Here is a 14,621-nt window from a genome sequence, read left to right as displayed (position 1 = left end):
ATAGAAACATAAGTAACAGGAGCACATACGGGACTGGCACAGTCACTGTCACACGGCGGTGTCGAAAACTCGGGACCTTCCCCAAAAGGCACAGTCGTTTTCTCCTGTGTCGTCTTTGGCAAAGATGAGGAAAACGTGGAGGGCAGGGTATTCAGCAACATTAACAAACAACAATTTAGCACGTCGTCTGTCTGTTTCTCCATTCTTCCTTCTTCAACACGTTGAGATCACCATTTTAATAAGGATCGCTGGTCATGATGTTGAAGAAGAGACAGAACAGTTTCTGAAGGTACAGGCAGTCCCTTGTTTTTCTAAGGAGGATATGAAACTGTTTTATCAGAAGCCAGTTGTGTTATACATTCACGCTGCAGGTAAACGCGTGCTAGCGGCAGTGCAAACGGTTATAATTTTATTTTTTTCCCTTATTAGAGCACATTACAACCTATATTGTATCGCGGTAACTACCGCGTGGTTTCGAGTTCCAATGATGCGCCCTATCGACCTAAATTTCAACGCTCCTTCACCGTGTAACTTATTATCTTCAAACTACGAGACGTTCACTTACCCATATGTTTACATTATCGATTCTCTTTTCAATTGTATTTTTATGTCCGGACTATGCTGGCAGCATTCTCTTGCTTTTACTTCCCTTTTTTTTCAACGCTTCTTGTTTGTCTTCTTCATGCTGTAACCCTAATGTGTAATATTCACCACTCATCAACGTAGTCACCCACCATCTGGTGTAGCAAGCCTTGTCCCTAGCAGGGCTGACCTCAACAGTTCACACTAAAGAGCCTTCTCTCTCTCTCTCTCTCTCTCTCTCTCTCTCTCTCTCTCTCTCTCTCTCTCTCTCTCTCTCTCTCTCGCCCATATTATTTATTACACTGATTTAGTGTTCCCTGCCAAGCAAATTCTTGCCTGATGGGGCTGCAGGAGACATTCCCGTGTTCTGGTCAGCGCACTTGTCGCAGGTAGAGTTATCGGGCGCTGGAAAGCACGGACCGAAGCGGTAGGATGGGTAATCGTAGTCATATCTACTAGCTGACGAAAGCCGAGTAAGAAGTCGTACAATACATATCACTGTATTTCGTTAGCAATTTTAGCGCACCAAGGTTGTGGTACCCTGCTGATGGGAAAACGACCGCTCTCAAAAATGAAGCGCGTTCGCCTAAAAATGAATCTTCAGGTTTTACAGTCACGCAACAGTATCCCGGCGCCCTTATTTAAGAAGTGTTTATGACGAGGCCTTTCAGGTCAAATATCGCTATTTTAAGCTTGTCGACATTTTTCTCTAGCAAGCACGCTTAATGCTAGAGTTATTCATTACAGCCTGCTCTGTGAGCGCTACAGCCTAACGTAAGGCATTTTTGCTCTGTATAACTCATTCACTTGATGTTTACCGCGTAAACTTGGCTAAGAAGCTCCATGATCGAGATGGAGACATGCCAGGCGTGTCGGAGTGTCGCTTCGCTGCGCTATCACCACACAGATATCCTCCGGCGCCTAGGAAGCGCTCCATCAAATTCTAAACTGCTCACACTTTTGGAGCACAACCGAGAGCTCGACGTGTCGGATCTGATTACCGAACTCTTCTAGCGCCTCAGGACACAGCCACTGTGCTTGCTCCATTGGCCGTGAGGAAAGATGTTTCTTCGACGGCAGCATTCAAAGAGTTTTGCGCCGGTTCGGAGTCCGCGGCTACTAGGGTCAGCGGCGCTACCTCCCTGGTGGCCCATGATGGAGGCAGCTCCGGAATTTGGGGCATCGTGGGGACTTGTGGTGGCCTCTTGAAAGTGCTGAAGGGCTCTACACTTCGTGTGTCCACTGGCGTGTGGACGATTCCGTTGATCTGTAGGGGCGCAGATTCACCGTCGGCGTAGGCAAATAAGATGTGGGCTTTTTGGGTGGCTCCGAAACTCAGGGTTCCCGCGTGGCTCTCGTGGTCCGTGTAGTTGAACGGTTCAGGAGCGTTGACGCTGTTGCTTTTTACGATCTGCTGCGCCTGGTCCGCGTAAATGTCCGGTACCAGGGCATTAGCCTGGTTTTCGGAAGAATAGAATTCCTGGTGGACCTCCTTGGTGTCCGGCTCATCTCCGATGACCTGCGATAAGAGCGTTATAACGGTAAGGCTTTCAGGTCACTAATGGCGTCGATCTGTTATGAGCAAATACTCGGAAATCACAACTGTCGAAGATAACATTGCCCAGCCAGTAAATAAAAGGTCTGAAGGTAGGCTATAGAAGTAAATCGTAAAACTTACATTTCGAAAACGTTATCTGTGCCGCGCCTAACAATTTGGCTGCTGTTCGTATTCAAAGTCGAGTTTTCTGTGTGTCATCTACTTAGCATTCCTAATTGGCGAATAACTTTTTTTGGCAGGACGTTTTTTGCAACGTTTCCCTACGGTTCTAGAAAAAACCAGGACGCAAAATTAAAGTAGTCGCGATTGCTAAGGCCTTTGAAAATGCCGTCCAAGGACAAGTTCCATTACTCAGTACAGGGCGCTCGGTTGTGCACGCGTGAATTCACGTCGCTCTTCCAATTGACGTCCTTAATGCCCGTATCAAAGATTCCTGACTCAAGACAGCACGCCATTCATACTTCAGTGATTGTGCGGGTGACCAATATGTCCAACAATCCTTTATTCATATCAATTTTTTTTCAACTGCATCATTCTTTACTGGAATTCGCGTACCAATGTACTCCTTCCAAAATTGATTCAGGTGGAAAAAAGGCATTGATGTGAATAAAATGTCGTTGGAAAAAATATTGATCACCCACTAAATCACATGAGTACTCACAGTATGCTGTGGTATCTTCTAGACAGAGCGCACTGCCTCTGGGAAAGGGAGGGACCCTGGGAGGCCTATGGACCGGCCGACTCCTAATCAAGTGCCGAGGCACGGCGGCCTGGACTAAAGCTGTTGAGATAATAGTTATCTCTCTCTCTCTCTCTCTCTCTCTCTCTCTCTCTCTCTCGCTCGCTCTATATTTCTGAAAAGGCGCTTTGGGTGTAAACCCGGTTTGTTATATGCTAAGATAGAACGTATGTGCCAAGCCGCTTAAGCTGTAAAAGTAAATCTCATGAGTACCTCGATGTCAAACCTGGGCTCGTGTTTGAGCGTGAAAGGCATAACATTTATACCTTTGTTCTACGTAGGCCGGGTGTGAAGACGTCCGCCGCAAACAAAAATCTATTTCTAGCAGAAACCGTCCAACTAAACATTTTATTTGCATAAAAAATGTGTAAGAAGTGGAATGGGACCTACCCAATAAACTGTTTAAATAGCGTTTTTCCCTCTACCTTGAGTAGCTTGAGCGGCACATAGAAAAACATGCGACAGCCAACAAAGACAGGTAACACCTTATTGAGCTTCTTGTACCTAAAATTCATTTGTGCCTTGTGCAAATGAATAGTGCACGTATGAACTTCTTTTATTTTTGTGACCTTTCAAGGTCCTAGGTTATAAAACCAGCAGCTACATTTGCAGCAACAAGGGTAAGCTTTATTAGGAACGCCTGATTTTAAACATTGAAAACACGTATTGGTAATTTACCTATACATTTTCGGAGAATATTGGCGTGAATTTCGCATATTCCGTGAACTCGAAACAGCAACCACCCACGTTGGGCTCGGCTTCTGGTTGTAAAAAAAATTACAAAACTTTAGGACCTTTTACTGCGGCCAACGGCACGTATGTTACGTTGAACAATTATTCGGTTCCAATATGTGGCTTTCAATTATTGTGGTTCAACGAGGCCTAGATTAAAAAAAATATTCATTGGAAGGTTTTCACCGCCACGTAATTGGTGGAGTCAGCCTACCCAGACTCTCTTGCAATAAGCAAGAAGTAACGCCATAGAACCTGTTCTGGCGTCCTTCCATTACCAATTTTAATTTAAATGGGGTCTCTGTGAACATTCGTTTGTCATTAAAACTTGGTTGCTTTCACGACAATTTTCGAGACCGCGTAGTTTCTTTCATGCTAAACCAAACTGCCAGAGCACAGCCTCAATGCTGAATTCAACTAGAAGTTACAACTTCTTCACTCTCCCCAATGTTGTTTAATATATCGATACCCACGAACGTTTCGCCTAGCCAAAAGATAGCCACATGCTGCTCGCCATTATTCACTCGTCTTTCCCCATCATTAGCTCGAGACAAATTCTTGCGAAGCCAACTGAAGAATGTGGACACAATACCTTAGATGCCTTCTTCTTCCTAGACTGGCCTCCCGCATTCGTTTTCTTGTCGTCCTTCTGAAGGTTGCAGTTCTTTAGCATCCTACCGACCCCCGTGAACCGCGACAGTCGCGTGGGACAGTCTTTGGCACCCGGAGCACGGCCAGCTCCACCGCTTCCTCCCTTGTTCCAGATGTTGCTGTTGAAGACCACGGTACTCGTGCTGTCTGTGCTGGTAGACGTGACTCTCACCATGGACGAGTGGCTGTTCTGCTTAGGGTTCGAGTTCGCGCACCAGGACCCTGCCGGCGGTCCGCTTCCACGGTGCTTCTTGAAGGTTCCCGTGTTGACCAGCTGCGCCCAGGCAGCGCGGGCCTCAGGGTACTGCAGCACCCGCACCACGAAGATGAGGAACCCTTGCATCGAGTTGCACACGCAGAAGACGTACTGGAACACGGTCCTGGCCTCCCCCACAGCAAACACGCCGAATATCCACGTGATACCCAGCAGCGTCATGACGGTGAAAGCCCCTCGGACTTGGGCGGTGGTTATCGGAGGATGGGTAGCGGAACCGGAAGCGTGATTGGTGGCTTTTGTAGCACCCGACATGCGCGGCTTGAACAGGACACGTGTGACCATGATGAAGACAAGCAGGTTGACGAACAGGATGAAGCACGAGACACCCAGGAAGGCGATGTAGTAGATGAAGGGGTTCCGAGAGGAGATAACACAGCTGAAAGGAAGACGCAACAACTGTGAGACGTTGAGACTTTCGCACACCAAGAAACCGCGGTGAAAACACTGATCAAGGTAATGTTTGTTATGTTTAGGTTGGATATTTTCTTTTCCAATAATAATGTCTATAATAATTATATCTATAGCAAAGCAATAAATATATCTAAAGCATATCATACAATACGGCACCCCAGTTACTGTGCCTCTCCCCAAATTTATGATAAGGTACATTTACCCGTTTCAGTTTACTCTAAAGAGCAAAAACTATGGTCCTCTTGCATGGAGGTTTGTGAGAACCGTACATTGATTTCAAGTATTACCTCATCAAAACATCCTTTAGTAATATTACGATTAATTCAACACCAAGACAGATGACTCCCTTTTTTCAAACGCAGTTCAACGCGGTGTAAGTTAAGCTACTGGTAATTAGTGGAGTAAACGCTTGAACGTGGTTTCCACCATGACTAATTTCAACTGAACATCTCAGGATTCAGGATATGCATTCAGGATATGCTCAAAATGTCTTCCTTTTAGACGTTGTGATCGCTTCCTGGCAATACAATACTTGAAGCAGGGAGTGAACTTACTAGTCATCTTGGCTCTTATAAGGTCCCAAATCAATGGCCAGGCAAGTCCCCACCACAGCTGCGGGCATTCCTACGCCAAATAAAAATTGGAGAAGCAGGGGTACATGAGTAATTACTTGGTTATTCAGAAGGTAAAAAGTGACATATGGTGGACACTGTCATGAAATAGCATCCTTATCAATGCTTACCCCAGGCGATGAGGCAACGCTTCACCATGAAGCAGCTCTCTGAGGATGCGAACACGTGAACGAGCATCTGGTACATGTTCATCGCCTCAACGCCCATCCAGGCGAGGCAGGCGAGAAGGAAGTAATGCGTAGCAACTGCGCTGCCCAGGCATAGCTCGAGCTTCGGGAAGCGCTCATGGAGGGAGCCGACAAGAAAGGACAGGTTCAGAAACAGCATCGCCAGACACAAGTTCAGCAGGATCTTGCCCGAATGCTCTTTGTTGAGGCACCTGGGAAAGCAAACAGACCATATGTGATGGCGCAACAACATGAAATAAACGAGCCATTGAACATTCAAGCTTGATTACATTTCTAAAAGGGTTCATTCTCGACTGCAGGTGTACTCGTCCCCACTTACAGCAATGTTTTATGGGACAAAGCACATAAATGTTGTGACACCCGTGACTGACCTTGAAGGGTTTCATTGCGTGCACTGCTGCCGCATTTGTGACGGCCGTACAAAACGCTATATTTATATACCCCTTCCAGAACGCATCACTTTTCTGAACTACACGTTGACACAGCTATATTTTTGCACTACACAGTTGTGTGTAGTATATCTTCTAGTTTTGATATTCTCTTAGTTTTCTTTTTGTGCGCCAAGCAAGGTGTAAACTTCTAACACGCTGCTAAGCAAGGCGGTGTTTGAAAAATCCAACGTGGAAGAACTCAATGAAAATCTAGTGGCGAAGGAAACGTTTCGGGAAAATAACCCACCTGAACATTGCGTAAGTAAGTATGGTGAAGAACAGGCCCACAACCGACATGATGCAACCAACGTACGATATGAGCGAAAGAATTCGGTAGTGATATACCGGGGTAGCCATTCCAGGCATGGGGTCCTGAAAGAGAAAAAAAAAAAAAGATGATCAGGACAGGATACACTTTGCAATGTGCAGCTTGCTTGAAATGTGCTAAGGCTGCTCGTAACAACCCAATATGTTTTTTTTTTTCAACCATTACAAAGTGCAATTTTGCACGAAATGAGATTGATATAAACATTCTACTCCAACATTCATGTCGGAAGTCTGCGGCACAAAAACAGACACAACATTCAGGTGGTTAGACAGGCCCAGCGAAGACAAAAAAGGAGTTCAATTTACCCTTCGTGGCAACATTTTCAACAATTTAAGGTTGTCGACAATTACAATCAAAATAAATTTGCTTGGAGGTGAAATTGAAAAGGAGGCAAAGCAGCGGCGCCTTAACCGCTCCGTCGCAAGTAAGGCAGTTTGAGCTTTAAAATTTTAGCGAGTTTTTGTTGCACTTAACAAGAAGCGACCACGAAAATCCCGCCTAATTCTCGCGCCGTCGGCAATGATAGCAATATCTAAGCTAGGTAAAGCTCAAGTGCACTGCTGGGTGCATAATCTCTAAGTGGACAAGTATTCATCTAAACACTCAACATTTCTTTGCGTTGGCGTATTTTTTTTTTTTTGCCTCTGCTAAAATAAATTTTGAAAATAGCCATTTTTTACAGTAGCTCACATTTTTGTAAGGGCCTTCGAAGATAGCATTTACATGTTCGTAATGTATAGTCTCGTCTACAATAGCTTAATCAGACATGCAAACCTCTGATAACCACACTTTTAGGACTTACCAGAAGCAGCGAAAATGCAGTCATATGTGTTGAGCTACAGACGGTCACATTTCCGGATTGGTTGGTGGTGATGCCAGCGGTGGACCACTCTTTTCCTAAACAAAGAAGTCTCCACTGTAATTACATCTAATAACTGCGTATACGAAGGGTGCCTAGCTAAGCTCATATTATTTCCGACAACCTAACTGTAAATACCGTGCCCTAAAAAACGTCGCGGGTATTACCAGACTGTTCCAAATCTACGTGAAATAGTAACAGTAGTATTACTGACACAAATATTCTGAGCCGGGCCCACAAACACCCGATAGTGTTGCACGGAATCATGGGATGTCATGTCGTCAATGGCTGAACATTTTCCGCAAAATGTGCGATTGTGGTAAGCGCTGTGAAAGGTTACTGGCACAACAGTGCTTTTTTATACAAATTATTGAGTTCCCATAGCAACCGTGCAAGTAACGATAGATTTTGACGCAATGGTATTTTTTTGTTAGAAATATTTTTTTTACTAAAGGGGCTCTCAGACATCCGTTCCGAAACGTATTGCCAGTTAGTTACTGGGGACATATATCGCTGTTCCTGGTTTCAATATGGCGTAATCTTGGTGACTGTGGGCAAGGCCGTAAAACTTCAATTAAATAAGGCTTACCAAACCTTGTGGAGCTAGTTGGTTCATGCTTATTAGAAAGAATTAAAGGCGCGCTAATCACACGAAGACGAAGTGTGGTGTGTGTTTCTACTTCGTCTTCGTCTGATTATCACCCCTTTAATACTTTCCAAATAAATACCTCACTTACGCATTTTATTTATTTATTTATTTATTTATTTATTTATTTATTTATTTATTTATTTATTTATTTATTTATTGTTAATAACCCTCTCTACAGGCAGAGACACAGATAGAAACAATTTTAATTTTTATCTTACATTGCGTCAGCGTACAATGTCGATAAGTTAGATGCCTTCGCCAATAGCTAATGTGATAACCCCTAAATAAAAGTGCGTATTCCACGTGCATCCAAACTGGTTGGTTGTACAAGCGTTCATTTCCCCCCTACCTATGTCGTCCGTCCTAGCCCAGATAGGCGGGAAAGACCGTAGTTTTATTGCGTGGTCGGAAGTGCAGAAAAAATTGCCGTCTGGTCCTCCTTAACATTGTTTTTCATTTTTTTTGCTGTGAGTAATATTAGCTATGGCTTTCAGAGAACCGCGAAGTTTATGAAACTATCAGAACCACACAACGCGAAAGATTACAATAACGTTTCACATCATAACAAATTTAACCTGTGCTTTATACTAGATATAAATGAGCGCATCTTTTCTGCAGCAACCTTTCGTTGCATCCCATTTCAGGAATCCGTGCTCCATTCCTCTGTTTCCCCGCTGTTTTTAAATTGGGCAGCCCCAGCTTCACAGGATTCAGCCTTGTTCAAATTTTAATTTTTGTCCTTTTCGCTCACACCGTGAGCCTAGAATCTGAAGATGGGCATGTGCTATCCGCTGGCCGTCTCTCTACTTTGAGGAGTACAAACCTCGCAATTTGCGTAATTTTCTGTAAGTTTCGGGATTCGTTTCTTCGCATCCGAGAAGATATAAATCATATAGAAATTATGTGACAAGGCCCGCCACTCCTCTATTCCCCTTCAGAACTTCAATAAATGCACTTGCTAGGCAGTTTTGAAAACGACACTCCGAGGACATCGTACTAGCACATTAACCATTAGGAGGGAGCTGCTAAGCCTGCTTTTGCAAGATTTTTTTCTCACGCTTTTACCGCGGGTATTTTATTCGCGTCCAACCAGTCAAGAGCAAAATAGACACAAAACAGGTCCAGAATACTCACGGCGGTCATCCCAAAAGGCACAGATGTATCTTTCAGCATTGTATGTAGGGTAGGAATAGACTAGTGGGTCGGTGAGGTTTTCAACCCTGGTGTTTCCAATCTTAGCCGATAGCACGACTTGCCCTACATGGGGAAGAAAGATTGTGTTATGTATTCGATCAAGCGCCCGTAAACAGCAATCATGCTTCGTAATAAACGGAATTCATGACGAAAAATTTTACACCAATGAAAATAATTGCGTCTTTCGATGTTGATCATTGCCTCACTTCTACGACAGCCACCGTATAAAATATTAGAACTCCTTTGGTATATGGGACCGAACGCAAATATCAACATTTTGGGCTCTAAAAAGTGGCTTAGGATGTTGAGGGCGTGGCCAGTTTATTCCCTAAACCATGCGCAATGTGGCGGCACATCGCGGGACCTTGAAGTAACGGCTAAGCGGTGTGCAATGCCGCAAAAAAAGGAATTGTCTTTTCTCATTCGGATTGTACGGAGAATTTTTTCCCTGTATATAAGTTTTTATGCTTGCCTGGAGAAGGCCCATTAAATTTTTACTGGACTTGCATTTTTCTTTCTATTTTCCAAGTTCCAATACCAGTCTAAATTCAAAGGCACCAAAGGCTTATTATAAAAGACGTACGGAGGTTTCAAAAAAAAAAAACATTCTTGCACTGAATATTCGCCGGATACCTTCCAACACGCGGGTTATCGGGAAATTGAAATTGTTCTCCTGAATTCCTGAAAGTGTCAACCATCTCTTAAAGCTTCTCAATACGGAAAATCAGGTGTTCGACGCTATCTCCAATAGCTGGCGCGTTCGCATAACGTCTTCAACACTAATCATACAATGTTCGCCTAGTCAACTATATTTTTAAGATTGAAAAAAAAAAGAGAATAGAACGACCAACCAAGCAACAATTGATACGAATGAAGCATCTATCACGCAGGGTTCCGACACCCCACTTATCTAAGACGTGATTTTTTATAGACATAATGGACAATCAGTCAAGAAATGTGTCGTGTTCTATTGTATCTGCTAATAACAGGTATTGCAGAAAAAAGTTTTATGGATGTTGTATAACTTGTGTTTCTCGTTATTGGAAATCTACGATTTCTTGTATTTTTCTTAATTGACTTATTTTTTTCTCTCTGTATTGCTGGATCTTATTGCTAAGCACGCATATTTGATTTAAACGTGTCCTCTGTTGCGAACGCCCCTGCTGTGAGCTCCAGACGGTCAGGAGCCCTCGTGAGGCACTCAATGCCTGTAGCTCCTGCCCCGTTAGCAGACATTGTAACACCGTCTGCTGAAAAATAAAGCCTTCTTCTTCGTCTTCTTCATCTCACATCCGTTTCGTCGCGCCACTTACCAGCGCTGACGAGAGATTCTGGGCTGCGGTGTGTCGGCCGGAAGAACTTGTCGTTGCGGTAGGAGACAAACGCTATGCGTGGGCCCTTCTCCACTTCTCGGAGGGAACGGAAAGGCTCCCCGGAAGCCACAAGAGAATTATTGATAGCCATTGATAGTGCCTCGAACGGAATGGTGATCACAATGTTCTGTTGGGCGAAACAAAAATGAACCACATACAACACGATTAGGCGATAGCCATCGGAGGAGTTCAAAACAATAGGCATGAAAATGCTATTTTAACTGCCAATTCGAAAACCTTAGATGTAAGAAAAAACAGTCGAAATTATCGTTAGCTATTCAAAAGGTAATTTCGGAAAGTATTTTCGTCATAATATGATCCTGTGAAAGAAACAACTAAAATAATTTGCAGGTAATTGCTTTGACGTATATTAGGGCGGCGTAACAAATGTTCGATCGGATAGTAAAGAATAGTTGCTTCGTTCTGCGTCTATTGTTTCTCGACCCATGTAAAGCAACTAAAACGGTTGTAACTAAATCACTCATAAAACCTTTCAAATGCAGGTAACAGCTGTATTTGTCTGTCAACTTTAAGCTGTCAGCTGTCACTCTTTGTGGTGAAACGTTTGACGCAACATTCAAAAATAATGAACGTTGTGCTAAGCATTTTCGTAGTGTTTTGTGATTTTTTTTATTGTACGTATTCAAGCGGAAACCTTCATTTCTGTGTGATGTCACTTTTCCCCGATCATTTTATAAATTTCTCTTATTGCCTGCCTTTGGGGCGACGGTAATAGGGACGTGTTAGCACTTTTAACATGTTCTATTTTTTTAACACTTGCAATGTTTTTGTAACTACGGCACCTATCAGCACTGGGAAGGAGTTAAGAGTCGAAGAATATATCTCTGAAATAAAAAAAAGAACATGTGTTGCTTTCATGGCTCCTTTGGGCCACTTTTTTTAGTCGCAGACATCTTGTAAATGTCCCGCTGAGGAGGGTTGTTTAAAAATGTGAGGTAAAGGTGCACAGCGATTTCAGAACAAAAAAAGGACGAAAGTGTGCATAGCAATAAAGTTCATCCGCTAGTGACCTTCAGAGAGCACCAAAAAGTGCTCAAGAAGTGATTATAATAGGTTAGTAACTAATGGTAGCTAATGGCCAATGGCTAATAGTATTGCTAGCTAATGACCAGTAACTACCGATGGTAGGAGCATTTTATCCAATGATTGCAATAAAATATTCAAGCAGGCGCTCTTTCATAAAAGCTCTTATTCTCTAGATTGTATCATTAGGCGCAGGTTGTTTTGATTTTATCGACAAGGGTTCAGTGCTGTCCAGCGATGAAAACTTTATTTTTTAAGGCGGATGAAGCTTTTGAGGGTGTACGCACACCAGCTAGATGGGCGCTGATATGTTTTGTTTAGCGTATATATCGACCCCTTTGTTCGGTTTCACCATGTCCTCGCACAGAAAAGAGCGGGCTGAGAGCCATGCGCTTATCGATGGCTCATATAGTCTCAGCCAGCTTCAATATCGATTTTGTAAACAAATTTCAAAAAATGCTGTCTCTAGAGTGCCGTCCGATGCTACTATAAGCACTCCCCTAAAGAGACGTCCACCGATGTTTCGAGGAGAAAATGCCGCGTCAGGCACTATTTCGCCCCCATTTATGCAACGTAACGTAACGTAAGTTACCTTAACATGATCTCAAAACAGAAAAAAACACTTTATAATTCCGAAACCAAACCTAAGCTATGAAATTTATCACTAAGACTAAAGATGTAAAAAAGTAAAGTAGGCAAGAGCTGGTCTCGAACCACCACCCTTAGTAGCGGGAGGCTAAGACTCAAACCACAACAGCCAAGTCTTAAAATTTTGAATGTCGTCGGACGGCGCTCTGGACACTGCGTTTTGGCAAATTTTCACTGTTTGCAAAGCAGATAGATGTCTATTTACAACTTAACTGTGTAAAAATTTTGCATAGAAAGCGGCGCCCTGCAAATGTATGAACGAATATGTAGAAAAGAACGTGTTCATGAATTGACCATTCATAAGTTTACGTGGCCACCTCTGCTTTCACCGTTCTCTGCCGCTCCGGTATTACTCCAACAGTTGTGAATCGCATTTAGGGCAATACAATTCACCCGTGCAGGCGGAATTACAAATACACCAAGAACTCCACGCAGACTCACATCTCCACCCTCCTGTTCGTCTCCGTCGCCGGAGAAGTCCTCGTGCAGGTAGTGGTCTCCGTTGGATCGCAGGGCGAAGCTGAGGAAGTCCTGACCCTGGGACAGGAGCTTGGGCGACCACTCGACCGCCTTCACCACCAGGTTCTCGTTCTCGATGATCAGCGCTCCAGAGCCAAGCACAACTTCTGAGGTGAATCTGTCCACCACTGACACCAGCCTACCGACAAGTTTCGCATATTTTAGCACAAAGTAAAACTTCCCCTCAAAACAAGTGCGAGATTGCTTTGAAGCGCACTGGAAGCTTTCCTGAAGGTGTTATGGAAGTGCATTGTATTTTGTGATCATGCCCATCGTTATGCATGAGTACCTTCTCTTAAATAGAGTGTAACGCTTAGTTTCCGCATCTAACTCAGTTTTATTTGTTTAAGTTTCGTCTAAATAACACCCTAAAGTGTTGCGCTCGCATATCCATCATTGCTGGTTTCTGTGTTTCTGCAATACAGTCTAATAATTTAAGACTTATGGTTGACTACTCCAGCATTTATAAAATGCTTCGGAATAGGTTTACATGGTAGTTCATTTGTTAAAATGAAAAGTAAGCCAAACGCACTTTTTGCATATGCACTATGGAAGACTATTTAGAGTTCGGTTGGCCTCATTTTCAAAGTAACCATATAGACAAAAATGTGTCTTCTTAGCTGCAAATTATATGTTGCTGGCTACTTTATGAGTCTGCTTTATGCAAAAATTTTGGGAAACCTTGTGACTGCGATTGTGGAGTTTAATGCGCCCACGCTGCACCAGGGCTACGAGGGGCACTCTTGCGGTGGGCTCCGTATTTATTTTCAGCTCCTGGAGATCTATAATGCGCACCAAAATCTCGGCACATGTGCGTTTTAGCTTTTGGCCTTCATCAAAAAAGCGGCCGGCGATGTCCGGAACCGAACCCGCGTCCTTCTTCCCATCTTCCCTGCGCTCCCAAAAAGACCGTTGACAGTATTTAAAAAAATTGAGTTAGACGGCCACCACGCCACAACGACATCACTTTTCAATGAGGTGGAATACATTTGGAGTGTTATCTTTCAGGAAAACACGACCCTGCCCCATCGCAGTTAGTTTAATGATTCGAACTTATGAGTACACTGGCGCCTACAAAAATTCTCCGCACTGTCAATGAGCCACACAGAATTGAGTTATGTTGCCGGAACGTACTTTCCGACGGCTACACCACTGGCGTCGCCTTCCGCAATTACGCTGTCGTTGAGCGCTAGGAAGTTGCTGATGACGTGGATCATGGCTTGCGCAATCTGAAAAAAAAAACATCAAAGCTTTGCTCAAATATTACAAAATCTTTCACAAGAGCAGTGCAAACTGCAAGCTAGTTTGATTCAACCTGTGGCTTTCTAGGAGTGTGAAGTATTACTAACAAATGCTGCTTTTGTGCTCAACCGAACTTTCATGGAAAATACTTCCGGAAAAACAAGTGGCTTTACACAGAGTTACCAGACATAAACAACTTGCGAAACTCCCCATAGTCGTCATATATCAAAAGCCTGTCTAAAGGTTGAGCCCCATAAGCTGGGGCAAACAGAAGCGAACACGGGCAAGTTGCCGAGCCTGTCGTCGGTTGCAAAAGTCCAAGTAGTCCTCAAGTACTTACGGCGGCTGCCGTATGTAAGAAAGAAAACGGAAAACCGAGCCAACATAGCTCAATATTACCTAAGTCATATTTTTAATTTAAAAACCCAGCTTTATTTTATTAGGTTATGATATTAGGTAAATGTTTTTCAAAGACCAGTTTACTTCCTCCAAATGCTGCGCTGTTACACATGCCCCTCAGCTTACACGAAGCATGGGGGCTCGAGGCTCCCGGATTCTGAAGCG

At 43.6% G+C, this 14,621-nt stretch overlaps 1 protein-coding gene across 3 annotated transcripts in view; it reads right to left on the bottom strand.

The window, feature by feature from the left end:
* Positions 1-265: 265 nt before the first annotated feature.
* The window catches only part of LOC144158860 (uncharacterized), a 366,527-nt gene continuing 352,171 nt past the window's right edge, over positions 266-14,621 (bottom strand). For all 3 annotated transcript variants that reach the window (XM_077690032.1, XM_077690030.1, XM_077690031.1), the window contains 10 exons: positions 13,950-14,044; positions 12,738-12,954; positions 10,545-10,731; positions 9,172-9,294; positions 7,332-7,426; positions 6,449-6,573; positions 5,693-5,961; positions 5,505-5,574; positions 4,204-4,915; positions 266-2,101 (listed from right to left, as the gene is read on the bottom strand). In XM_077690032.1, coding sequence (XP_077546158.1) covers positions 1,601-2,101; positions 4,204-4,915; positions 5,505-5,574; positions 5,693-5,961; positions 6,449-6,573; positions 7,332-7,426; positions 9,172-9,294; positions 10,545-10,731; positions 12,738-12,954; positions 13,950-14,044 — 2,394 coding nt within the window. In that variant the 3' untranslated portion in view covers positions 266-1,600. The remainder of the gene's footprint in view (positions 2,102-4,203; positions 4,916-5,504; positions 5,575-5,692; positions 5,962-6,448; positions 6,574-7,331; positions 7,427-9,171; positions 9,295-10,544; positions 10,732-12,737; positions 12,955-13,949; positions 14,045-14,621) is intronic.

Source organism: Haemaphysalis longicornis, unplaced genomic scaffold (assembly GCF_048455015.1).
Source record: "Haemaphysalis longicornis isolate Haplotype H1 unplaced genomic scaffold, Haemaphysalis longicornis Haplotype H1 scaffold_10, whole genome shotgun sequence".
NCBI lineage: Eukaryota > Metazoa > Arthropoda > Arachnida > Ixodida > Ixodidae > Haemaphysalis > Haemaphysalis longicornis.
The sequence above is the reverse complement of the archived record's forward strand: the minus strand, read 5'-3'. Positions and strand labels throughout refer to the sequence as shown.